At 41.8% G+C, this 25,606-nt stretch overlaps 1 protein-coding gene across 1 annotated transcript; it reads left to right on the forward strand.

Moving 5' to 3' along the window:
* On the forward strand, positions 1-24,773 carry atp2a2b (ATPase sarcoplasmic/endoplasmic reticulum Ca2+ transporting 2b). Its single transcript, XM_086186454.1, has 23 exons — positions 1-681; positions 984-1,001; positions 1,114-1,196; positions 4,278-4,382; positions 6,922-7,060; positions 13,535-13,615; positions 14,423-14,508; positions 14,832-14,987; positions 15,100-15,241; positions 15,475-15,641; positions 18,605-18,693; positions 18,853-18,955; positions 19,054-19,185; positions 19,269-19,388; positions 20,157-20,375; positions 20,531-20,654; positions 20,835-21,046; positions 21,276-21,496; positions 21,589-21,791; positions 21,877-21,962; positions 22,260-22,393; positions 22,919-23,036; positions 23,251-24,773. Exons 1-23 carry the CDS (start codon positions 564-566, stop codon positions 23,521-23,523), a joined length of 3,129 nt encoding a protein of 1,042 aa, XP_086042580.1. The 5' UTR covers positions 1-563; the 3' UTR covers positions 23,524-24,773.
* Positions 24,774-25,606: the final 833 nt, after the last annotated feature.

The raw sequence follows: 25,606 nt of genomic DNA on the forward strand, positions 1-25,606 counted from the left end.
AATGAGGTGATTCCACATGCGGACACTGAACACCGCATTCGACGCACAGGAGAGCTGCAGCGGACTAACGCGATTGGTGCCGAAGAGGACGCTGATGATTCCGCAATAATACACTGGCAGAACTGCAACTCAACCACATGTGTAAATCATCTATTTGGTTATTCTATATTTCGTTTTTTTACATGAGGAGGGAAAATTTAAAACCGTAAACTGTATACTGTGATGTTGATATGAATTTTTCGTTTAGAGTTTTTCGGGAAAGCCACCAGAGCACAGCCGGCGAAACCAAGCAGAGCCGAAGGAGCCCGCTTGTTAGCTTAGCTTTAGCCTATTAGCCATCCGTTAGCTCAGGAGCCGCTAATACGTCTTGCCAGGCACCTGCACGCCGCTTGGTCCTCTGCGTTAGGTAATAGGGTTGTTACACTCAACGACGTGGGTTTCTCTATTTTTAAGTAGTTTTATATTAAAGCCCTTGGTGACGCCAAAGCCGGAAAGAACCGTGACAGGTTGAGTTTGGGACCCAGCACAGCGAAGCCAAGCGGTGTCCTCATTGGCCGAACACCATGGACAACGCACACACGAAGACGGTCGAAGAAGTTTACAGCTTTTTTAACGTCAACGAAAGCACAGGTTTGAGTTTGGAGCAGGTGAAGAAACAACGGGAACGATACGGACCCAACGGTAAGGAGCTCTTTTTAAAAGTAGTGTACCCTGTGTCATGTAACGTAATTGTTGAGCCCATGGCTGCCGGTTTGTAACGACGGACTGAACAAAAAGGAAGGTTGTTGACGTCACTGGTGTCTGAATGTTGAAATACTGGAAATCATCACTTTTGTGACGCTACTAGCTGACGTCACACTATCGTCCATGTGTGTACTTTGCCTCCACCGCAGCAGCATGCTATTATTGTATATTGCTCACGAACGTTGACCCAATTTCGTGTCCATCTCATTTCTCTGCCTTCTGTTTGAAACGATCTCCAGAACTGCCAGCTGAGGAGGGTGAGTAAACAATTGGTTACAAATTACTGAAATTTGTTTGGAATCCCTTATTTTTCTCAACTAAAGGGACATTTTTGGTGTGATTTATTTTCAATGTCACGTGATTTTTAAGGTAAATCGCTTTGGGAACTGGTGGTTGAACAGTTTGAAGATTTGCTCGTGAGGATCCTTCTACTCGCCGCCTGCATATCCTTTGTAAGTGTCATTTGAATGTTTTATTTGTACAGGCCAATTGCTCAAGGGTCATTGAGCCAATATGGAAAAGAGGGAGTTGGCGCGTTGGTAAAACCAAATGAACTGATACCATCTTTACTTTGACTACATTATTGAGATTTGTTTAAGTCAAACCCTTTGAATGAGTTATGCATGTACAAGGGGCTGCATTCCTCTCGCATCTCCCAATGGCCATTGTTTAAAGGTTTCCATTCAAAATAGATTGCAAGTTTGAACCACATTTCCAGATATTGTGCAGAAAAAATTCAAATTCACACACTGTTGCCATCCTCTACTTCGATGTGAATTATGAGGGAGTTTCTTCACTGAGATGAGCACTAGGTGGCACCTATTCTCCCATCTACTGCTGTAGAAGAAGACGTTGCTGCGAGATGATGAAACCAAAAGAGCGCCAGCCAAACCTCAAAGTCCCACTAATGAAGGAAATTAGACAGTGGGTTTGAATTAAAACTGATTGGCAGACAGTCGAATAATTCAAATTTTGAACAATTAATAGTAGATATGTACAGCTATGATGATCACAAGCCTTAATAACAAAGTTTTGGTCCATTTACATTTATCTTTTAAAGATTTAACAACCTTTCCATCTCCATCAACATCTTTTGCAATATTTTGAGATTTAGTTGTATTTCCAGTGTATCAATCGGTTTGTCTGTTTTTTTTGGGTTTGTTCTTTGTGCACAAATTAAAAAACAAATGTAAAGAGCTGGATCGAAAAGAAGAGTGGATAGATTAATTACCAGTAACTATAAATACAAGAGCCCTCTTATTTCCACCATGATCACATATTCAAGGGGAACTTAACACTTGGAATTTTTCCAGTTGAACATTGTGTTCGTCTCTACCAGTATCTTTAGCCCCTTTCATTTCCTGTTAAGTATATGTGGTGCTTCTCAGTTTGATTGGTGCAGTGCACATCATGGCTATGCATGTTCGAAGTGGGGATGATAAGCGCCTGGAAGTTGTCTGGTGACATAATTCAGATGAACGTGTTTTCATAAATCGGCCTTAAGGTAATTCAAGTATATCAGGACTTAAATGCCTTTTCTGTGGGAGCTAATCACAAGTCTTTGTGGCTTCGTTGAGCTTGTATTGTTTCACACAGCAGTAGTCAATAGCTCCTCTTAAAAAGAAAAAAGGCTGTGTTAATGAGGGAGCAGAGATTTATCTCGCTAACATGTTTGAAGATCATGTGGTATGTTGTTAAAATAAGCAGCGTGCTTTGGATTTGACGATTGCAAGGCAACAGACACCTGAGAAGTCCTCATGTCTCTGGGATGATGATGTTGTCCAAGTGTTAATGTGCCAGCTACACACTCGCAATGTTTAGAACTCAGCTTGGGTTCTTGACACCAGTGAGTGACGAGCCCCAGGAGAGTTTAATGTGTGACCTAGTCTTGGGTTCACTATCCTGTGGCCCTGTTTCTACTCTAGGATTGGCCGTCAGCCCTCGGCCTGAGAATATCATCAGTCACCAAGGCATTGCAATGACAGCCAGCTATGGTTGCTAAGCTTGTAAATCACTGGCAGTAGCATACCATGCACCCTCAATCACCCGGGCACATGCAGCCACACTTCAATTTGACAAGTATTTTTTAGTAGGGCTGCAGGTAACTGTTATGATAATCATCAGTTAATCCGTCAATTAAGCTTTTTGATCTAAAAAATTGTTTAAAAAAAAGAAGTCAATCACTGTCTACCAAAGCCTGAGATTGCATCCTCATATGTCTTGTTTTTCCAGCAGACCAACAGTCCACAACCTGAAGATATTTAGTTTTTTCGAAATGTAGCAGAAGAATTTTAAGCAAAGATGGCAAACTGGAGAAAAAAAACCCCACTAAATATTCACATTTGAGAAGCTGGTATCAAATTATTTTGATCAAACCATTGTCAAAGCAGTTGCAGGTGAGTTCAGTGGTCCAGTAATTAATGAATTGCTGCAGCTTTAGTTTTCAATACTTCTATTAAGTGAACTAAGGAAGTGGCAGTTACAGCATTAGTGACAGCATGATGGCCATGTTGAATTGAATTTGATGTTTGATTATCTGTGTTTAAATAGGTTGTAGTAGAGGATGGAGGGCTGTTGGCTTTTGCCTTGACATACTTAACTCCTGGCACTGAATCTAAGGGAGGAGAAAGTGGTTCCTGTCCTCCCAGCCTCGCTGAAATGACTTTCTAACACACTTGGCCCAGTTTCTACAATACTGGCAGAAGCTGACTTGATTTTATGAAGGAAGAAAATGATCTTGGTCTAGTTAGTGAGTCACAGAGAAAATGCCAGTTCCTAACTGGTACACAAGGCTCCATCAGAAAAGCCGGGTCCTCATTTAGTGTCGTCGCACAGAACTGCACTTAACAGTTACGTTGTGCTCTTCCTTGGATAAAAGGGTTTAATTGTTGAGGAAAATAGTTGTCATGGTTTGAATTCAACTATTCTTGGAGAGCAATTAATCTCAAACCCTGAAATTGACAATTTGACTCTCTACCACATGTTGGTCACTTCATATGGAGGATGTAAAAGGGAGGGTGATGCTAGGTTATCATCAAATGGAGGGAGGGAGGGATGTTGATGAGAAATTCCAACAGAAAGTTGACAGTTGCTCTTAGTAGGACGGTGATGTCATATGTCCAACCGTAACAACTGATCAGGAATCGACAAGGCAACCAAACAGTCGGACCAATAAGTAGAGTTTATATCAATACAGTTATATTGAATCCAATTCCTAGATGGATTTTAGTGGCATATCGTGTGTAGTAGTGCAGTTCTTGAGTGTCTAGAATATCAGGTTCCTGGGAAAAGGAACAATTAGTCGGACCTGTCACTGCTTGCCCTCCTGAGGATCATAGAGGTTTAAATATATCCTGCGTGGTGTGGTTATCCACGCAGGATATATTTGATATGTAGGTTGATCATTGTGGGACCATCCAATGTTGGCCAAGTCAGGATTGCACCGCTCACAATGTCTCACAATCAAGTATTGATATTTGAAGTGTATTTTATGAATAACTCTGTCCTTTTTTTTTGTTTCTGCTTGTTTGTAGGTGCTGGCCTGGTTTGAGGAGGGAGAAGAAACTGTTACAGCCTTCGTGGAGCCTTTTGTTATCCTACTTATTCTCATAGCAAATGCCATTGTAGGAGTCTGGCAGGTATGTGGGGAAAAAAGTAAAACCAAAGCATGTTTTGTATCTATTGTATCTTATCCAGGTACATCACACTTTTATTGACCTCTATTTAAGTTCAAGCACTGTTTAGAATACTTACTATAAACAGAGGAAAAAGGAAGGAACTTTTCAACAGTGGGGGATTAGGTGAGCTTTGCTAAGGTCATAACTTTGCTATCAGAGGTATCGTGATGTCTGTTTAATCTCCTCAAAAATTATGATGGCAGGTGGTTTTGCTTAAACGCTGAAAAGATGGGGAGTAATGCAGTTTGTTCTAGGAGGCTTTTTTTCTTCTTCTTCATTTTGATAAACGTTACACTACTATTGGCAATTAAAGTCCTGCAGAAAGAGACCGCTAATGCAATCCATGACTTCTCATCTTTTAATTTACTAAGCAGTTCAACATCTAGTCTTTAAGGGAGATTACAAACGCAGCTTTTTAGAATAGTGCTTGTGATGAGATATTTTTATGCCTCTATGTTTATGTGTGTGACAAGTCCTGGCTTCCCTCAGGATTTATTGGGTCAGTTTCTTTGAGAGGCAGTATTGATTTGGCATCGTACACCTTAATTATAGGCAGGAAGCAAAGGCAGCACCCGTCCTGGATGAAGGCACTCATTCGAACACACAGAAAAAACAATTACCCCTTTTCATTGACACCCTCTTCCTCTACTCAAATTCAGAATGTACCCCAAAACAGCACGTTGCTGTAGAGTCGATCATAGTGGAGAGGTGGATAAATTCTTTTGTCCTTCTATGTGGTCTAACAGTCCTTGGCAGTTTTGATTGTAATACTATTAAGAGGAACATTCCAACAGTGTAGAGAAAGAATAATGGAAACAATGAGATAGGTGTTTTGATTTACAGCAAGATAGCTTCATTAAATTATGTTTTTGCATCAATGAATATGGAGGTTATTGGCTTTAAAGATAGTTGTGACAAGCAAATGAATCAAACCATTTTTAAGCGACCTTATCAGTTCCATCTGTACATGATATCTGATGTTATTTGTTGCTGTGGTGTATTGGTGTCCTGTTGAGTTCATGTAAGAGCAACGCTAAAATGACAGAATGATAGTTTGTTGATAACATCTGCAACTGAGATCATCTCTCCCCTGAGGCCAGGGTTCAAGGATCACTCGAAGGTCCTGTTCCGACACAGACTTAACGTGTCTTCTGACCCAATCACAGTCAGGCTGCTCTAACCGTGAATGTGTAAGAACTACCTGTCTTCAGAGGCCGCTTGTATTTGGGTGTCACTTTTGTCTCGTAAAGCAGATTAACACCTGCATCATTGACATTTACAAAGACCAGATGTCTTGCTGTACTTCACTAGTGGAGAAGAAACACATCAAAACAGTACAGATTGGTTGTACTACTTTGTGCTTTCCAGGCCATTTAACTCACCCAAGTTTATTTAGTTTTACCAAATTTTGTAGAAGCAATATCACACACCTCTACTTCAAGACATTCAGTTACAATGGTATCCGCCAGGTCTGAACAGGGCCCAAGAAGAGCAGTTTACTTGATAGTTTGCTGTGGGCTCAGCTGGATTATCTTGTTAATTAAATTCTCTTTGAAAGGCCTCCACAGTCTTGTGTAAATGGAGAGTTAAGCGATTGGTGGATGTGTTTTGCTCGACAACTGCATGAATGGAAGAAAGTTGGATTTGAGAAGCAAACTCCTCATTTCAGTGATGAAGCTTGTGTTGCTGTTGTACCCCCGACTGATTGATCACTTAATGCGGTTAATCAGGCTATTGTTTAGGGAGTGAATTAGCTATTGATACTCGTGCATTACTACCGTCTACCACAGTTAATTGTAGAAACAAATAATGTTATGTGTTGAACACAAAGCAACATATGTTTTCTTTTACACTTTAGATATGTAAATTGTCCTGTTTAGTGGCCGCTGTTTTAACAGCTGCACGCCTTCCTTCACTATCCCATACAAAAGACCATAATGTCCGGGGTTGTGTGTCTCGTTTTGCCATGTCTTACTGAGTGTTGCTTGCCTGCCTGCCTGCCAAGCTGGGAGCTGCCGTTAAACTGTCCAATCTAAGAGCTATCAGTCAAACACGATAAAGTCAGCGCTGATACAAAGGCGTGAGAGAAGAATGATTAGGAAGCAACTGTGTAGCTGAGGAGAGAAGGGAGAATTTCAGAGACACTGCGGGAGGCACGGTGTGGTTGTTCTATCTCATGATGCTAAACGTATGCAGGTTCTATCCCTGTGTCTTTTGTTTGTTTACACAAAGACAAAGATTCTACGACATTCTCAATTTCTACCATGTTCAGTGTCAATTAGGTAATTCTGCACCTGAATTTGCTGGATCATTGTGTATTCATCACAAACCTAAACTTTGAACCTTATGTAATAATTAGGCTAAAGTACGCCTGTGTCTCTTTTGAATAAATGTACCACAAGTCTAATAATATTATGTCAGAGATACATTATTGCATCTTTCCTTTCATTATCTCCATGTGTAATGCTCGCTGTTTACCCATCATTTATCCACCATTCAGGAACGAAATGCAGAAAATGCTATTGAAGCCCTCAAGGAGTATGAGCCAGAGATGGGGAAGGTGTACCGCCAGGATAGGAAGAGTGTCCAGAGAATCAAAGCCAGGGACATAGTGCCTGGGGACATTGTGGAGGTGGCAGGTAAGATGAAAACTTAACGGCGTGCCCTAAGAGAGCACCTGCAATGTTCTGGCTTGCTCGTCATTTATAATGACAAGAGAATTGTTTGTCACATCTGTTCAGACAGTTGAATTCACCATTCTTTGGAACCTTTGAACTTTTTTTTGTGTGCAAATATTAACAAGTTTAGTACGAGAATATGTTGCATAAAGAAAAATGTTGTCCAAAGCGCTATCATTGAGTAAGCATCCATAGATTTTGTTGTCTCCTTGGGTAAGCTTAGCTGGCTTTAATATAGCACAATTTCCAAGGTATTTCATCTGATCGCTTACTGACACGCAGCATGTCTGTGTACAGCTGGTGTGTCTTTTTAAATCAGATGCAAGCTCTTGCAAAATGTAATCTGTTCAGTGGGATATGTGTTACCGTGGAGACCGTAAGAGATGAATGGATAACATTGTGGTAGGATGTACTTTTTATACAATTTCTGTCTCTCTCACTCACACACACACACCATTATGCAATAGAACATCATCTTTTCTTGGCTAACCTCAAGTTGGACATGGCCACATGTTGCCTTTTGGCTCACTCTTCTTTCTCCTTGGTTGTTCAGTGTTTTCCTACTGATCAGTTTTTTTTTTGCATCTTCTTGTTTTATACTTCTGGTCATTCTTTTATTTGTTCCATTTGTTTAAATAGCTTCCCTTAAAGGGCTTAATTTCTTTTTCCAAAGTAAAGATCAGAGGAGCAGTGGCACGGAAAAAGATTTCTTTAGTGTTTGTGTATAATGTTGTCAGAAGCTAAAAGGTTTTTTTTGTGTGTGTGTGTGTGTGTGTGTGTGTTCGTTCAGGCTGGGTTTTATCTGTCGGTGCTATAAGGTAATAAAGTATTTTATTTAAATGATTGAACATGAGTTAGCTAGAATTGATCTTAATTCTCATAATATTCATCTAGCATCAGTGACACAGAACCAAGATCAGCACCTCCATAATTCCTTGATTTTGCCACCACTTGTGGAGAAAGAAGCTTTTTATTGCAGCACAGAGAGAGCAATTTCATATTTCACCAAAACTACAGTGCTGTGATTTTCTTTTATATTGTCTGAAATTCTCACTTTGTAATTTCATAATTATAGCTATTTGCTACAGGTGAAGCTGTTCAAATGTGAACAGCAGGTTTCATCAATTACTTCTGTTGTACCTGTTCTTGTTACCATAAGCTTCTTTTGCACAATTAGTATGGAATGTCCAGTTGTTGACTGAAAGTAAAACTTTGTCTTTGACTTGACCTTGCTTACTGCGTCCAATGCAACCCTTCCTGTAGGCTGCTGCAAACAAGTGTAACCCCGCCCTCGGTGAAACGAACACAGAAAGCTGTGCAAACGTAAATGAAGCGGTGTTGAAAACATTTTCCTCTTTTAATCAGTAGATGCTACAAAACTGTAGGTTGCTGCAGTGAAACATCATTTGCACTTGATTTAAAGTCTGTTTTGGTTTTGGTTTTTTGTTTTGGTGATCAAATGGCAAGAGGGACAGAGAGACACATTGCCGTTAACACCTGTCTCTCACTAATCTCCAAATTTGTCCGGCTTACCACCTGTGATCAGATTTTGTTGCTGTCTACGTCACTTTGTTTTGTAATTTCCAGTTCTATTAATCCTACCCAATATTCCACATTATGTAAGTACTTTCAGTTTAAGTACAAACAAATGTGAAGAACAGGGACAAAATGGAAATATATGGAAATAAGTCATGGACTAATGCAACTTGAGTCAGTGTGTTTTCTATACCTGCTAGATCCCATGCTGTAATTGGAGCACGTTAGATAAGAATGACCAACATTACCCAAGTCTCCTGAATGCTTTTTTGGATGATGTACAGATTACATGTTGAATATAATAATTAAGTATGTGGCTGTTTCAGCTGCCTGGATTTCAGTGTGTATGTGTGTGTATATGTGTTTGGATGGATAAATAGAGGTGTGTGTTTACATACACTACCAGTCAAAAGTTTGGACTCACCTTCTCATTAATAGTTTTTCTTTATTTTCATGCCTATTTACATTGTAGATTCTCACTGAATGCATCAAAACTATGAATGAACACATATGGAATTATGTAGTAAACAAAAGTGTGAAACAACTCAACACCTGTTTTATACTTTAGATTCTTCAACATAGCATCCCCTTTGCTTTGATTACTGCTTTGCTCACCCTTGGCTTTCTCTGCATGAGCTTCATGAGGTCGTCACCTGAAATGGTTCTCCAACAGTCTTGAAAGAGTTCCCATGCTGAGCTCTTGTTGGTCCTTTTGCCTTCACTCTGCGGTCCATCTCATCCCAAACCTTCTGGATATACACACACACACACACACACACACACACACACGTATATATATATGAAAATAAATAAATGTGACCATGTAGCCAGCAAACCAGGCAGTGGATTGCTGTGTGAAGGTCTACTATACAGTGCAATGCCAGACTGAAGAGTCCTGTCAGACCAAACATAATCCTTCAAGTGCTAGCATTTTTGTTTATCCTCGGTTATACTTTTCAGTTTCTGGCTTATGTCACCCACATTCTAATGAGTCACTGTCATCATTCATGCATCGTTTGGTCTCTTGAGCATTGCAAGTTTTCATTAGAATCCTCGGTGAGTCCTCTTGTTGTATTTACTTGCAACATTCTACAGAGGTGACTGTGACGATTGTTTGTTCCTTGGCGTCTGTCGTCTTATCTCTGTGCTACCTTGTTATTCTCCATCACCCATGAGATACTTTAGTCGCCTTGACCCTCATAAAATCCCAGGTTTTAATAATAAAAAAGCATTTCCCCTTTTCTTCTTTGTTTCTGCTTATTTACACACTGGTATGTATGTTATGTAGATGTACAAGTTGCCTAGATAAAGCTAGTGCATGGTTCTTTACCAGCCCTGCAATAGTGCTACATGGGTGAGGTATTTTTGTAGGCTAACCTGGAAGTTGGCATGGCTCCCTTTGACCCAAATGCCAGTGAGGGTTTTATGTTGGGTTTTTGATTTATGCAGAATATAAGCTCTGTGGCCAATAAAAAAAAAATGAGGAGACTTGCACAAGTTGTTGGGTAAGATAATCTCAACAAATTAACACCACTTTATGGTTAGTGAAGTACAAAAATTACCGTGCTCTATGAATGAGCCACACCGCAGATGCACAACTTGAGCATCAATAAGACTAGCTTAGTGCTCTTCTATCTTCAGTGAGGTACATTTAATATCCGTGACAACCTCTGTAGTCTTATTTATCCACTGTGTTAGCAGTTGTGCCTATTATTTGTTTTAATGGGATGATGGAAGTATTTACTCCACGTATATATTATACTGCATTATACTGCATACCTATTTTCATGTTGTACTTTCTACATAAGCAAGTGAAGTATTGGAGAGTGCAATCACGAAGACCGTTACTGTCTGAGGGCAGTGTCATTCAGGGGCCACCATTAAAGTTCTGCTCCAGAGGAGGAGGCAGCAAGACGGGATGTAACATTTTGAAATGGTACAGATACAACAAGATAAATAATTTGGGCTCCATATGGCCACTCCTTCCTCTTTTGCTCTCTTGAGTGAAGAGTGTAGGACAGTCTGCCTATTGTCATCTGCAGTGTTATTTGTCTGTGCACGTCACCTGCTGCCCGTCTGTTCCACGCTTTCATTCTCCACACTTTTTTATTTTTCGCTCAGCTCATTTGTTTAAGGTACTGCTCCGTTTGAAGAACATTTGAAGTATATGGAATGCACACTGTTGTGTGTTGGTGTATTTTAAGGTTTGGTCTTGTGATATTTCCATTCATGAGAGTGGAAGAGCCCCTTGAGGGCTGGAGGAACGCATGAAGGGTCCCTGTAAGCTGTAAGCCTACGTGCTAGCACACAAGGAAGCGTCACTCACAGGGCGAGAAAATAAACAGCAACTATATATACATAACCCTCGTAGGACCGCTAAAAGTTTCACTGGACCCCCCATGATGCATAGTTGGGTGCTGTATAACTGTTATCTGAGTAACAGTGTGTTAGTCTATGTTGTGATCGTGAGTTGACCGCAGTCTGAAATACTATATTAGAGCAACAATTTTCTGCAGTTCATTTTTCCCGATACTCAGTTGCAGAGTAGGGTTTTGGATTATTGTCGAGATAGAAGGAGAAAAGGAGGCTGATCTGGGAAATGATGTAAAACTGATTTGAGAAACTCAAAATGACTTTACAAGCCAATGGAGTGTTTCACTCAAGTGTACATAGCCTGACATTTGTCCCTCACTCTGGGAGCAGATAAGGCAGATAAAGCCCTTTGTACACATGGGAGGGAAGTGGCCCCCATCCTTTTGGCTGTCCACAGTTTCCCAGAATAAGTTCAGCTAAAAGAGCATGTTCTGCCATGTCAGAGACTTTCATAGTTGCGTCTTATACTCAAGTTCTCATTATCAACCAATATTTACTTAGTATCAGTATTGTGCGATATGACTGTATATGTGTCATATTTGTCCACCATTATTTTGCATTGCACAAGCGAAGTTCTCCAAAAATGTTAACATTTACCTTTGTAAGTACAACTTTTAGATGTAGCGCATCTACGTAGGTAGTGTCTCTGTAGTTGGAAGGCTAACCATTGTAGAGTCTCTGCCTGCTGTGTTTTTGGATGCTGATCCAGATGTTGTTCTCAGATCAGACTTTGGAATGATGCCTATCCACATACCAATCCAGATTCATTTCCATATCCTGCACTGGACAATGAACCAGCCATAGTTTATGAGTGCTCTTGTCTGTGTCACAGATTGACACACAGGTCATTTTAGGGGGCACTACATTGACTTATGCACTCTTTGGTGCGTCTAGTTAGTGCAGTGAAACTGTACCACTCGGGCCATCAGCTTCTCTGTTTTAGTCCTGTATTTACCAATCCAAGATGAGGGAGAGTTCTTTCTGTTTATATGGGAGTTCCAAGTAAATGTAGCTAAATAATCAAGCATGAAGTGAACTTTTTGTCCTTCCTCATCTTTGGTCATCTTTTCCCAGTCCCTCGTCTGTTAAGGGAGATCTAGTTTGAAGGCGGGCAGGTGATGATGAAGTGGTTTGACAGCCTCTAGTCAAGCAGAGGACCAAATTTGGTAGTGCAGCCGGTACAGTCTGGGAGCATTATCACTCTGCATGAACTCCCTATTACCACATGTTACAGTAACACTCAAATAAAGGTATAGTGTTATTGGCTTTTTATTTATTCATTGGAATTGCTTCACTGCAGCCTCGGGAGTAATGGCTTAAATGACACAAAGTCATGAGGACGGTGGGAATAAATGAACCGGAACAAGAGTGCGTCACTCTGTTTCTATTTCAATCCAGATGACGTAGAGCGGGTTTCCTTGCTTAAAACCAAAAGTTGTTTTTTTTTGTAATCATCCCCTCTTTCTCAAATCCAGCAGCACATGTTTGCAACTGATCAAAATAGTTTTCCCATTTTTGGATGTGTGTTTTGCAAGACTCTTCTAATCCCCCTTCCCATTTCTGCCCTCCTCCTCCTTCCCTTTTCTCTTCCCCTCTACTATGAAGGGCACTTCAGAGGCCCAAGGGTTGGTTACATCTGTCACCACTTTCCACTGTCCGCAAGAGCTTCCCTCAAGGCTCTGGGGTCACAAATTTTTTCACATTAGTACAAAATAGTGGCAGTTTCCATAATGCTTTAATTAAAAGATCATTCTGTTCTGGCTGCGACAGGGTTTGTGTGACCATAACAGCACTGTAAAGTACAGATTTTGCATTAGTGGGATCTTAAAGGTCCTGTATTTGTATCATGGTTTGACCTTCTCTTCAAGACATGATGTATTGCATGTTTGTATTTCCAATCCCACCCCATTGTAATTATTTAATTGTTAACTCACGTTATCCCTTTTAGATCTGCTGTAACACGTGAAAGCAATGGCTTTTTTTCTGTCCACCAAACAAACTACTGAGCTGAATGGTTCTTTATCAGCACATTAGATCTTCCCATCAGACCCAAACTGCCCATAAATGCGGAGGAGTCAAAGCTAATAAATGTCATTGCTTTAATGTTACCGAACCACTTTCTGCAGAGGAAACACTTTGGAATTCAATGTTTATTTACATTTGATTTACAGGGATCGCTAAAGCCTTGTTATTGGAAAGAATGAGAAGGCAATCTATTTATGTCCTGTGAATTAAGCATTATTAATAGTTGAAAGTATGATGTGCTCTCAAGTACATAATTGATTTAGTCTACTTCTCCCAAGGAGCATGGAAGCTGTATTTTTTAACCAATACCTAAGTGTGTATGTGCCAACCTTTTTCTATAAGTACTCTTCAGTTCATCTTCTTCATTTATCAGTTGTGTTATATACTTTTAAAGTAATCCAATTGCATGCAGTGTTCTACTGTAGGCAGTGTCATTCAGATGCTTTTAAATTCTGAAATGGTTCTTACGTGTCTCCTTTTGTTTGTTGTTTCCACCCACAGTGGGCGATAAAGTGCCTGCAGACATCAGACTGACCTCCATCAAGTCAACCACGCTGAGGGTAGACCAATCAATTCTTACAGGTAACAGCATTTCTGACTCCTCGTGAGCTGTTTGTCTGGGAGAGCTTCTGTTAGTGAAAGCTCGTCTGTTTTCTCTCTTTAGCAATGTACTTTTTTTTTTTTTTTTTTTTACCTGAATTAAGCACTTCACTGTATAGCCGCTGCATGTAGACTCATTTTTCTGCAGTTGTAAACAATCTCCACCTCCCTGAGAAGCCTGATCATACCCTGTGGTCACGGCTGCTCGGCCAATAAAACCAGAAAGAAGTGGAAATGATGAAAGGGAACAGGCAAATGGATGAATCTGCAGGTGGATGATTGGACAGCAAGACAGATGGAAAATATCAGGAGGGGAGACTATTGAGGGATGCTTAATGCACGAGAGAAGAGGTTTATGTGAATCAAGTCCTTAAATCTCTTGACTTGCTCAACTGCCTTAGTTGGTAGCAAATGCTGAGAGATATTTTTAGGGTTTCAGCTATTTTTCTCCTCTCGTGTCTTCCCCATTCATGGCCAGACTGCCTGTCAAATGCTCCCTGCCTTAGTCTATCAGAACTGTGCAGACCTTGCACAGTTGATTAAACACACACACACACACACACACACACACAGTGCAAGCGCATCATCAGATATGGGGCTTGAAATGTAGTGGCGGTGCAGCGTTTGGTAATTGTCAGGCCTGCTCAGTCAGCTGCAGAGCCTTTTCCACACATAGCAGCCGAAAGTGTCAACCAAGCATCACCACTTCGCTCCGCTGTGTGAAAGCTCTCATTGCATCGCTCCTTCTGATTTTTTTCTTTTTCTTTTTGATTGTTTTGTCTTCTGCAGGAGAGTCTGTGTCTGTGATCAAACACACTGACCCAGTGCCTGACCCACGCGCTGTCAACCAGGACAAGAAGAACATGCTCTTCTCTGTGAGTCATTCAGAAGACCAGTTTAAACTGCCTGTGGTTTACACTTCGAAAAAATAGTCATCCTTAGTGTGACTGGCTGTGCCTGTAATGGCAGAAATTTCTTGTCCTTTTGTTTTCCTCCAGCTGTCCCTCGTTAACCATTTTTATATTTTAAAGTGCTGTAGGAAAACATCAAATTCTATGTCTGTGTCACATGTGGAAGAATGCATACAATAACGGCACATGAAACCAAATTGATGTGCTGTCAAGATGATCAGACACATCTAACACCCTGAAGCCAATTACTACATAATTAATTTGTGTTTTTTGCTTGTCCTCTCCAGGGCACTAACATAGCAGCTGGTAAAGCTGTTGGTGTGGTCGTGGCCACCGGAGGCAACACAGAGATCGGCAAAATCAGGGATGAGATGGCCTCAACGGAGCAGGAGCGCACACCGCTGCAGCAGAAGCTGGATGAATTCGGACAGCAGCTATCTAAAGTAACTTGTTAGGTTTTTTTCTGTGAAATTTGTCTTTGTTAGTTATGTTATGTTATGTTAGTTAGTCTTCGTAAGATATGAGGTATAAATTCACACAATTGTTCCCCTCAAGGTTATTTCACTGATCTGCATCGCTGTGTGGATCATCAATATCGGACATTTCAACGACCCGGTTCATGGAGGCTCCTGGATTCGGGGGGCTGTCTACTACTTCAAGATCGCTGTGGCTCTGGCGGTGGCTGCCATTCCTGAAGGTAAGCTGGAGACCTTGACCCCCTTGAGTCTCTGAAGGGGTCTGCTGCTCCTCATCATTCAGACCACAGAGGAAATACTGATACTTCTGTATTTCAGTATTCAAGGATAATATATCAGTCATGTGAGTAAAATAATATGAAAGGAAAACTGTGGTTTGCTAATGTTTGTCTCCATTATTCTGTGTAACCCCTCATTAGCTTGGCTTTAAGTCTGTGGTTGTGTTTCTCTCCAGGTCTGCCCGCTGTCATCACTACTTGCCTGGCGTTAGGAACACGCCGCATGGCCAAGAAGAATGCCATTGTCCGCAGTTTACCTTCGGTGGAGACCCTCGGCTGCACATCGGTCATCTGCTCTGACAAGACCGGCACGCTGACCACCAATCAGATGTCTGTATGCAGGGTAAGTAAAAAGTCGTAGATTTCATATATTTATTCACACCTCTAATATCAACACACCAGCACTTAAAAGATATTTCATATCTGTAGAAAGAGGGTTCCCCGGGGTCCAACATGGCCTGCTGGCTTTGCATGAATGACACTGCTCAGAAATAGAATTTGACATTAAGCAGTTTATCACCGCTGATGAATGGAAATAATATCGACATTTCCACGTAATAAGACTGAAACTTGGCATGTTAAGATTAAAAAAAAACTTGTTTCCTGTGTTAAATTGTTAAAATCTATCTGATGTTTTATTGGAAGATTGTTGGGGAGATCTCTTCCTCCAATTGTTTTTCTAATCTCTTACTTTTGTTTCATAGTAACTGTTAATGTCACTGGGCAGCTTGTGGAGAAAACACAATGTTTATCGTGTACTTAAGAATGTTTTAAGTTTGTTATTCGAATGATTCCATTATATTAATCTTATTCTAATTTTGAACTATGTTCAAATTATTCTAACAATACTTGATTTCAAGATGATCATTTATTCTATAAAACGTATCACTCGTGATGAAGACCACACTTCCATTCTAACTGGAGTTATTTTAGTTGGATGCATGTCACTGCAGCTCAGGTCAGGTTGACAAACAAAGTAAAAACAGCATGAAGACAGTGTGCAACTTGAAATCACTCCATTCCTAAAGAATAGCAGTGAGATGCCTGCCAGCGAAGAATAATGAATGAGCAGTTGATGACGTGCTCAATGTCCCTCTTTGATGAGTCCATGGAATGTAGATGCCAAATATGGAATCACAGTGGCATTAGTATTCATTTTGTGCCTTTACAGTAAGATAAGAGAAGCTATGTTACATAAAACATATAATGTGAATCTACACGGTGTCATCGAGGCTGTTTGGTGGTCTACTGTTTCCTGAGGCAGGAATACAGTTGATCGTGACATGGACTTGAGTGCAGGGCAGCTAATCATTTCAAAGAAGACAAATGGAAGAAAAGAACAAAAATAAATAGGATGTGAAAAACCATCACCATACATGGATCGAGTGAGGCTTGGCTACTTTCCTTACATCTGAGAACTTTTCAAGTGTAAACTTTTCACGGAGCAATAAAGTTAGCCTGACAGCCTTTTGCTGACATTAGAGATTAATGGAGCACTGCTGACGTGCAATGGCTAATAAGGGATAATGAGGGTTCAGGTATACACGGGCTGAGATGAAGTAACACTCACAAGTGAGTGTTGCATTCTCCCCTGAAAGTTTTTTAGATACTGAAATTGCTCAGTAACATAGCCTCCCTTTATGAGGATTATAATCTTCAGTTTTTATCAAATCCATTTTTCGTGTCGATCATGTAATATATGGCTATCTAATTGTTCCTAGAGCTGTTCCAATCTTTTCAACCATCCTGTTGATATTAATTAGGGTTTGTGCAAAGGAAGACATTCAGGTTTTTCTGATAGAACCTACAGTGATGTTTCCTAATGTGACAACACTATGGTTGCTGTCTGGATAAGTGACAGAAAATTGGGCAGTCCTCCCCACCCTCCACCCCACTCCACATACCCCTCCACCCACTTGGACCGGGTCAGAGAAACGCTGTGGCTTGGTTGCCTTGGTGACAATAATAAACCAAAACAAAAATGCTTTGGTCTCATTTCCAGCACTTAAATAAATCATAATAATGACTTAACTAAGACACATTTGATATTCACCAGTGTTAAATGTGTTTAAATAAATGTATTTGGATTAAAGTCCATGTAAAATGACCTTTACTGTATTTCCCCACTCTTAAGAAACAGTTGTTGTACTAATACCCTCTTATCTAGTTTTAAGTATATGTGTAGGATGTGCATGTTGCCTCCTCAACCTCCCATCAAGCTTTTCAGACCTGTGTGGTAATTCCTCCATCCTTCTCTGTCCTTCTTTTCCACCGTCCTTTATCTTCTTCCGCTGTTGCCCCCCCCCCCCCCCCCAACTTGGCCAGACAGCGCGCTGATCAGTATGCAGTAGTTAGTCACTTGCAGCAGAACCAGAGTTGCATAACTGACCTTGTGTTGAGAGATTCTGTCTTTCTCTCTTTTCTTTGCTCATCCTGCACAATTGTGAAGCGCCTCATATTAGAGCCCATTAGGATGCTATTCCTGGCTGTTTGATGGTGTCTGTCGGGTTGGGAAACATGCGCCTGACGCATCTGCAGCATCCCAGCCTCCCCTTTCCAAATAGAGCACTACTTGAATTTGTTGCCCTGAGTGCAGTTTTCTCATTGGTTTCTTTTCAGTCTTCGCTGGTACTCTAGAATGCCACGGCTTTTATTCCAGCACTGAATTGTTTACATTTTATGTCTCGTTCATCTCTCTCACGTTGCTGTCAATTCTCTGCAAATTCTACGTTCTTTAGAAGTAATATGAATGAATACTGAATGAGTATTACCCCAAACAGTTGTGGTATGGAAATCCATATGTTGCTGATTTGGAAAATTGAGCAGCCTCTTACAGTTGGATGGGGAAAGTGAAAATATGCTCGCCTTTTGTGTTTAAATTACTTTCTGTCGATAGTCTTTTTAACAAAATGTAAAATCTGATGTATATTGTGAGTAACCCAGACATTGCTAGCAGTCTCAAGGTCAAACTAGCTCCACCTTGACAATGAATCACTTTGCCAGGGTGTGTTCACATATTGTCTGCTTTGCTGTAAGATGACTTTTATGGGCGTCCCCACCCTCCCACCAGAGGGCTCATTGTATGCTTGGGATCAGCACTTCAATATTGTACCTCACTATCTGACTCATGATACCAAGGTTTCTGTCCTGGGAATTCTGGTGTGCTGCTGCCACCTGCTGGATGCTGTCAGCTACTTCCTGTGCAGCATTGTCCTCTTTAAATTTATGACAGAGCGGGTACTGTAGTTGAATAGGTGTATTGTGAGTGTGAGGCACTAACAGTTGATCTTTTGCAATGTTTTCTAGATGTTTATCATTGACCGAGCCGAGGGCGATCACTGCTCCTTGAAGGAATTCACTGTTACTGGCTCCACATACGCCCCAGATGGAGAAGTGTGAGTATTCCGTGTTTTAAGCTTGAGTAGTATCAAATAAAAATGCTAAACACACTTTAAAAGCTAGACCAGACCATGTAGGTGCTGACATGTTCTCACCCTGTTTTTAATGCCTTCGACACAGCTACTGGGCTCTGGCTAACCTTGTGTATCGTTTAGGTTCCATGATGGCAAGCAAGTCAAATGTTCCCAGTACGACGCCCTGGTGGAGCTGGCCTCTATCTGTGCTCTCTGTAATGATTCCTCTTTGGACTATAACGAGGTCAGAAGGCAGTCTTGCTTTCCGGCAAACTGTGATGGCAAATGCTGTGTGATAATTTTTCATATGAATACTGACCGGTTGTATGATTTTATGTCCAGACCAAGGGTGTGTATGAGAAGGTGGGTGAGGCCACCGAGACGGCGCTCACATGCCTGGTGGAGAAGATGAATGTGTTCGATACCGACGTGAAAGGCCTGTCCAAGATTGAGAGAGCCAACGCTTGTAATTCTGTATGGAACCTCCCTCGACCCAAACAGCACTCTGGCTAACTTTGTGAAACAGTTTTAACCACGTGTGTGTTTGTCATATTTAGGTGATCAAGCAGCTGATGAAGAAAGAGTTCACTCTGGAATTTTCCAGAGACAGGAAGTCCATGTCTGTGTACTGCACCCCTAACAAAGCCCGTTCCTCTGTTGGCAAGATGTTTGTAAAGGTGAGACATATTATTATTGCTGCTGTTTTGCTGTCGCAGATGTGATTAAGTCTCTGTAAATTACCCACACGATGATTTCCATGGAGGGAGCCTGTCCTCGGTAAAGTAAAACATTTGTCTTGGCGTGGGCAGCTAATGACAAAGGCGATTGTCTCGAGTGGTTCGCTGAAGTAAAACGTGCGACTCTCCCATAAAACAACGCATTCTGTGTGAGCTCTGCCAAGTCGGTTGACTTTCACAGTATTTGATGGGTTCAGACGACTGATTCAGTCACCGTTGAGAGCCAGACATCAATTAATAATTCATTATTGATGTGTCTCATTATGTGCCAAGTTTTGCATTATCCAGTCATCCTGTACTATCTTGTGTTCCCTCGGTCAATAACATGAATACAGTCGAGTCAATTCAGTTTTCCCTGGCTCGATTGTTCTGCTTGCTCAGCATTATTTGTCAAAGGCATTTTAGTAACGAGATGTTAACATTGGTTGTGACTACCAATGGTCTTGATGACATTTGTGTACACGTCGATGACAACTGACTGTTGGATTTGTTTTCTGAGGACATAAAGTGGCAGTCCCTTGAGAATAATACATTATCTTAATTAACTGGTTGTTATGCTTTCTGCATTCATGTATCAGTTATTCAACAGAGAAAAGTGATGCATCTGTGAATCTTTGTTTTTTCCCCCCACCCCTACTCATTTGAGCTCTTTTGCATTCTGCTCTTCTGCGTGCCAGTCTGCATCTAAGTTTTCACTTCTGATTTCAGGGTGCCCCCGAGGGAGTGATTGACAGGTGCACTCACATTCGTGTTGGCAGCAACAAGGTGCCCTTGACCCCCGGCATCAAAGACAAACTAATGTCAGTGATCCGTGAATATGGAACTGGCAGGGACACCCTGCGTTGTCTTGCTCTGGCCACCAGAGACAACCCCATGAACAAGGAGGAGCTGGCGCTGGAGGACTCGGCTCGCTTCATTGAGTATGAGGTGAGAGACTGATGGAAGTCAGTCATGTGACCACTGGAAGCTCAAACAAATTAAATGCTTTCTTTTCTTGCTTTTTTCAGCTGGTGGTTCAGATCAATAGAAATGAAATGAAATATTGTTGACGACAAGAAAATAATTCTGTTTTTACAACCCAGACTGATCTGACATTTGTGGGCTGCGTGGGCATGCTGGACCCTCCCAGAGCAGAGGTGGCTGCCTCGATTAGGCTCTGCCGTCTGGCAGGCATCAGAGTAATTATGATCACTGGAGACAATAAGGGTATGTAGAGTCGTTTGCTCTGGCACGCTTTATGATTTCTTCCCCACTATAATCTGCTTTAAGGGAGGATGTATTGCGTGGCCAGTGTGGTGCACCTCACTCATTGACCTGCTAAATTTGCAAGGTGTAGTACTCTCTTTCCCGCAGGTCCTAACTTGTAAATATCATGCTTCCCTCCAGGAACGGCAGTAGCTATCTGCAGGCGCATCGGTATTTTTGGAGAGGACGATGACGTGTCCAGCATGGCTTATACTGGCCGTGAGTTTGATGATCTGTCACCTGCTGCGCAAAGGGAAGCTGTGGTCAAAGCTCGCTGCTTCGCTCGAGTTGAGCCCTCCCATAAATCCAAGATTGTAGAATATCTGCAGTCCTACGATGAGATTACTGCTATGGTGAGAGGAGAAGCCTGGAGGACTTAACTAGAAGTTATTTTCAGGAAATCTGGCCATCTGAAAGAAGTTACTAAAATACTGTCTTTTGAGCATAATTCTCTTGAAAATGTGTTTCCACCCCACGGATGATCCGTTTTATTATAGAAAACCATTTCTGGTCTTTTGTTAGTGTTCATGTCAGTGTTAGTCCTCATTTCCTGTGTTGGCTGTTTTCTCGCCCACCTCTTAGACTGGTGATGGAGTAAATGATGCTCCTGCTCTAAAGAAGGCTGAAATTGGCATTGCCATGGGCTCAGGCACAGCTGTGGCTAAGACGGCCTCTGAGATGGTACTGGCTGATGACAACTTTGCCACCATTGTGGCTGCGGTGGAGGAAGGCCGAGCCATTTATAACAACATGAAACAGTTCATTAGATACCTCATCTCCTCCAATGTGGGCGAAGTAGTCTGGTAAGGCTGGCTGATTTACACAAACATGCTCTTCCTTCCCTCTGAATATTCTTTGGCTCTCATCGTGTGTGTGTGTTTGTGTGTGTGTGTAGCATCTTCCTGACAGCAGCCCTGGGCTTCCCTGAAGCTCTCATCCCCGTTCAGCTGCTCTGGGTCAACCTGGTCACCGATGGTTTGCCTGCCACCGCGTTGGGCTTCAACCCACCAGACCTGGACATTATGAACAAGCCTCCACGCAATGCTCGCGAGCCCCTCATCTCAGGATGGCTCTTCTTCAGATATCTTGCCATTGGATGTAAGAGATGTTTCCAGATTGGTGTTGAATGTGTTGTTGTGCCTCTAGCGCTTCCGTGTGTGATGTTCCTGGCTTGTTTCTGCAGGTTATGTTGGTGCTGCTACTGTTGGTGCTGCTGCTTGGTGGTTTGTTGCTGCTGAAGATGGACCCAGGATTACCTTTTACCAGCTGGTAGGAACTACAGGCAGACCACCTCTAGCATGTCTAGTCACTCCAGCAACTTCAAGTCAAACTTCATCCTAAAAGTGTTGTTTCAACTACTCAGAAATAGATTGGTTAATGAAGACATTTACCTTCCTGCATCACTTCTTTGTCGCCCCTAAATGCAGAAAGAGCCAGTCGCATAAATTTAGCTTGAAGCTAACAGTGACTGATGGCTAGCAACTGCTAAAGTGTTTTCAAATATATACCATGTCCTAACTGAAACCACTCTGACCACGTTAATTGCCTTGTATATTTTTTTTTTAGAGCCACTTCCTGCAGTGCGGTCTTGAGAATCCAGACTACCAGGGTCTGGACTGTAAGGTGTTTGAGTCTCCCTATCCTATGACCATGGCCCTGTCGGTGCTGGTCACCATTGAGATGTGCAACGCCCTCAACAGGTCAGTTTGATGTCACTGCTGTGTTAGATTTCCTGGTCTGATGTGATGGTAAAATAATGATTTTCTGTGGTGCTCAGCAGCTCATCAACATGTGTACTTGTATCGAATGAAAAGGAATAATATGCAAATGAGAATAACTGTATAATGAATTTGGCTCCAAGAAAACACAATGTTGGTGATGACAGAACATGAGGCAGGAAGTAAAGAGTAAACTCCCAAAGCTTGTGTCCTTCTCACACACCAGGTAGGTTTTTGTTGTGTTCTAGGAGACAAAGTTTGAGTCCAAGTTAAATTTGTGGTCACTTGTCTACAGAGACAGGCATTTATTTCCCTTTACCAGTATGTATCCAGCAAAGCTGGTGTGGGAGGGGTCACACGCGAGAGACATGACTCACAGACATGGTCTGTACATGGTTAGGCTTCATTCATCGATGCTGTGTTTGGTGTAATGAGTGCGAAGCAAGTTTTTTTCTACTCTGGATGGATTTGACTAAATGTGTGCATTTGTCTTGGGGGCATCATCAGCGTGTCAGAGAACCAGTCCCTGCTGCGTATGCCTCCTTGGGAGAATGTGTGGCTGCTGGGAGCCATCTGTCTCTCCATGTCCCTCCACTTCCTCATCCTCTACGTGGAGCCTCTTCCAGTAAGAACTGTCCTTTAGGTTACTATAGCGACTGTTGTCATGATGCAGTTTATTCTCGTACATTGAGATGATGCAACGATCTTCCCCGTGGCGTTAGCAGTGATTTAAGTTTTGCGTGCGTCTCTCTCTCTCTCTCTCTCTCTCTCTCTCTCTCTCTCTCTCTCTCTCTCTCTCTCTCTCTCTCTCTCTCCCCCCCCCCTCCCCTATCTTCCAGATCATCTTCCAGATCACCCCTCTGAATCTGACCCAGTGGCTGATGGTGCTCAAGATCTCGCTCCCAGTAATCCTACTGGACGAGCTGCTCAAGTTTGCAGCCAGGAACTACCTGGAGCCTGGTAAAGACCTGGAGAAGCCTGCCAGCTCCAAAGGCTGCTTCCTGTCTGCATGTATGGAGGGCATCTCCTGGCCCTTCGTGGCCATTTCCCTCCCCTTGGTCCTCTGGATCTACAGTACCGACACTAACATGGCCGACATGTTCTGGTCCTGACTGACTTGAGCACAACCTCGACTTTTCCCATCCCCCCCACCCCCACCCCCACCACCACCACCATCACTTCCCTGTTCTTCGCTCCCTCTTCCCTCTCTGCCTTCCTACATGTGCATAGCTAGTGTGCGTGCACGTTTGTAGAGTTAGTGAGTGTGCTTGTGTGTGGCTTCCGTGTGTGTGTGTGTGTGTGTGTGTGTGTGTATGAGAAGGACCAATAGATTGAAGCATAACAAATACTATTAAAAAAATAATGTTAACATGGAAAAGATTTTGAGTTGGGGTGAGGCTTTAAATGTGTGTGAGAAGACGTCACTCCCATAGATGTGGACTTGGTTTGAAAGAAAGTTATACTGTTGCCATTTTTTCTTTTTTTTGTGTGAATATTGTCTTAAAAGCTTCTCTTTTTAAATTACTTAAGGAAAATCATTGGTCTCATGTCACTACAGTCAACACTGTTTTGTTGAGCATCCCCCCTCATGAAAGTAATTGAAGACTCCCATTGGTCTGTACAGAGATTGAACACTATTTTATGCAATTTTTTTTATGGCTTTGTAAATGGTTTGACCAGCGTGGCTTAGACATACCCATTTATTTTCTAATGTTTACCACTGTGTCTTCAGTATCAACTCCAAACTTTTTTCAGAGGACAAGCAACGTGCGGCAGAAGAAGATTGGGGGAGGGGGGGGTGATTAAACATTAAAGAAAATTGGACAACAAAACAAATAATGATAATTCAGCTAAATCTGCATGTCCTGTGACCAAGCATGAAGTGTATGTGTTTTCTCATTTCTAATTTAATTGTTTATGCCCCCCGTGTCAGAGTATAAATTAACTCCGTGGATGGTTTTGGTTTTTGTTTTGTTTTAACTGTTAATGATTTGAAATAAGCCAGTTTTTTCTGCACTGGGCAGAGCACAGCTACCTCAATAATGACAAAAAAAAAAAGACCCCACCCCCCCCACCCCCACCCCGCTCATCTCGACATGCTTTTCTACACTCAAGTCTTGTTAACGCTTAACATCTGAGGTGTGCCCCTATTTGCTTGTGCAGAAAAAAAAGAGAACAAAATCAAACAACTTTTAAGGACATATTTTGCGTGTGATTTTTTTTGACATTAACTTTATTTGTGTTGCTTTGGAGGCGGAACTTGGCGGGGGGATGTATATTTACCATCTCCATGGTGTTTGATTCAAAGGACAGTAATATTAAAATCTTACTAGAAAATACTAATAAAACAAAGTACTCCAAATGAACTTGGATTGCAAATAAACACCCCAATTGTTGTTGGTTTTTTTGGGTTTTTTTTTTTTTTTACTGAAAGGAAAAATACACACATGAACCCTTTGAATCAAAGTGTTTTCTGTCTTTATTTAACACCAATGGAGGCCAGCAGGTAACATTCATATCCAGTGTTTTTCTGTATGCATCCAATACTTGAATAGAAATCATTTCAGACATGAATGCTTCAGCTTTCTTGACACGACGTGGCGGACAGAAGATGGTCACGGCTCATCTGACAGGCTTTAGTTGTGTCATCTATCATACTTGGAGTGTATACATGTTTTTTGCACTAATCATTCTGAATGGAAACCCCCCCCCCCCCCAGCATGCTTTTGGAATAGAATCCTGGGTTTGCTCACACTGTGTGTTCCACCTAAACAGCTGTGTGTGCTTTCTTCCTCAATGCCTTCCGTTGGCTCCCCTGTCGCTAGAGTGAGTATCCATGATTGTTTTCACACTTTTCACCACAGTAGAGTCAAACCTGGGGGATGCGTCACAATTAAAGGTGCTGTTTGCAAGATTCAAAACAATACAAAAATCAAACCACATGCCTAAAGGTTCGTTTTTAGGGGCTGTTTGCTGCTTTGCAGAGTTCCTTTGTCTGCTAGCAAAGGTCTGCGCTGTCTTGTAATGCCACCAATTTCTACCTCAGGGGGCGATAGTGAGTCACTGCACTTCCCATTCTATCAGCTGCTACCAAAAGCTTATGAGGGTACTGCCCCATCCTGCCACCTCCTCATCCATTCTCTTACCCTTCACTTCAGAAAGATGAGATACCTATTGATGTGTTTCATGGGGAAA

The sequence above is a fragment of the Aulostomus chinensis genome, chromosome 19 (genome assembly GCF_037954235.1).
Source record: "Aulostomus chinensis isolate RoL2024-O1b breed Wild chromosome 19, RoL_Achi_v1.0, whole genome shotgun sequence".
Taxonomy (NCBI): Eukaryota; Metazoa; Chordata; class Actinopteri; order Syngnathiformes; family Aulostomidae; genus Aulostomus; species Aulostomus chinensis.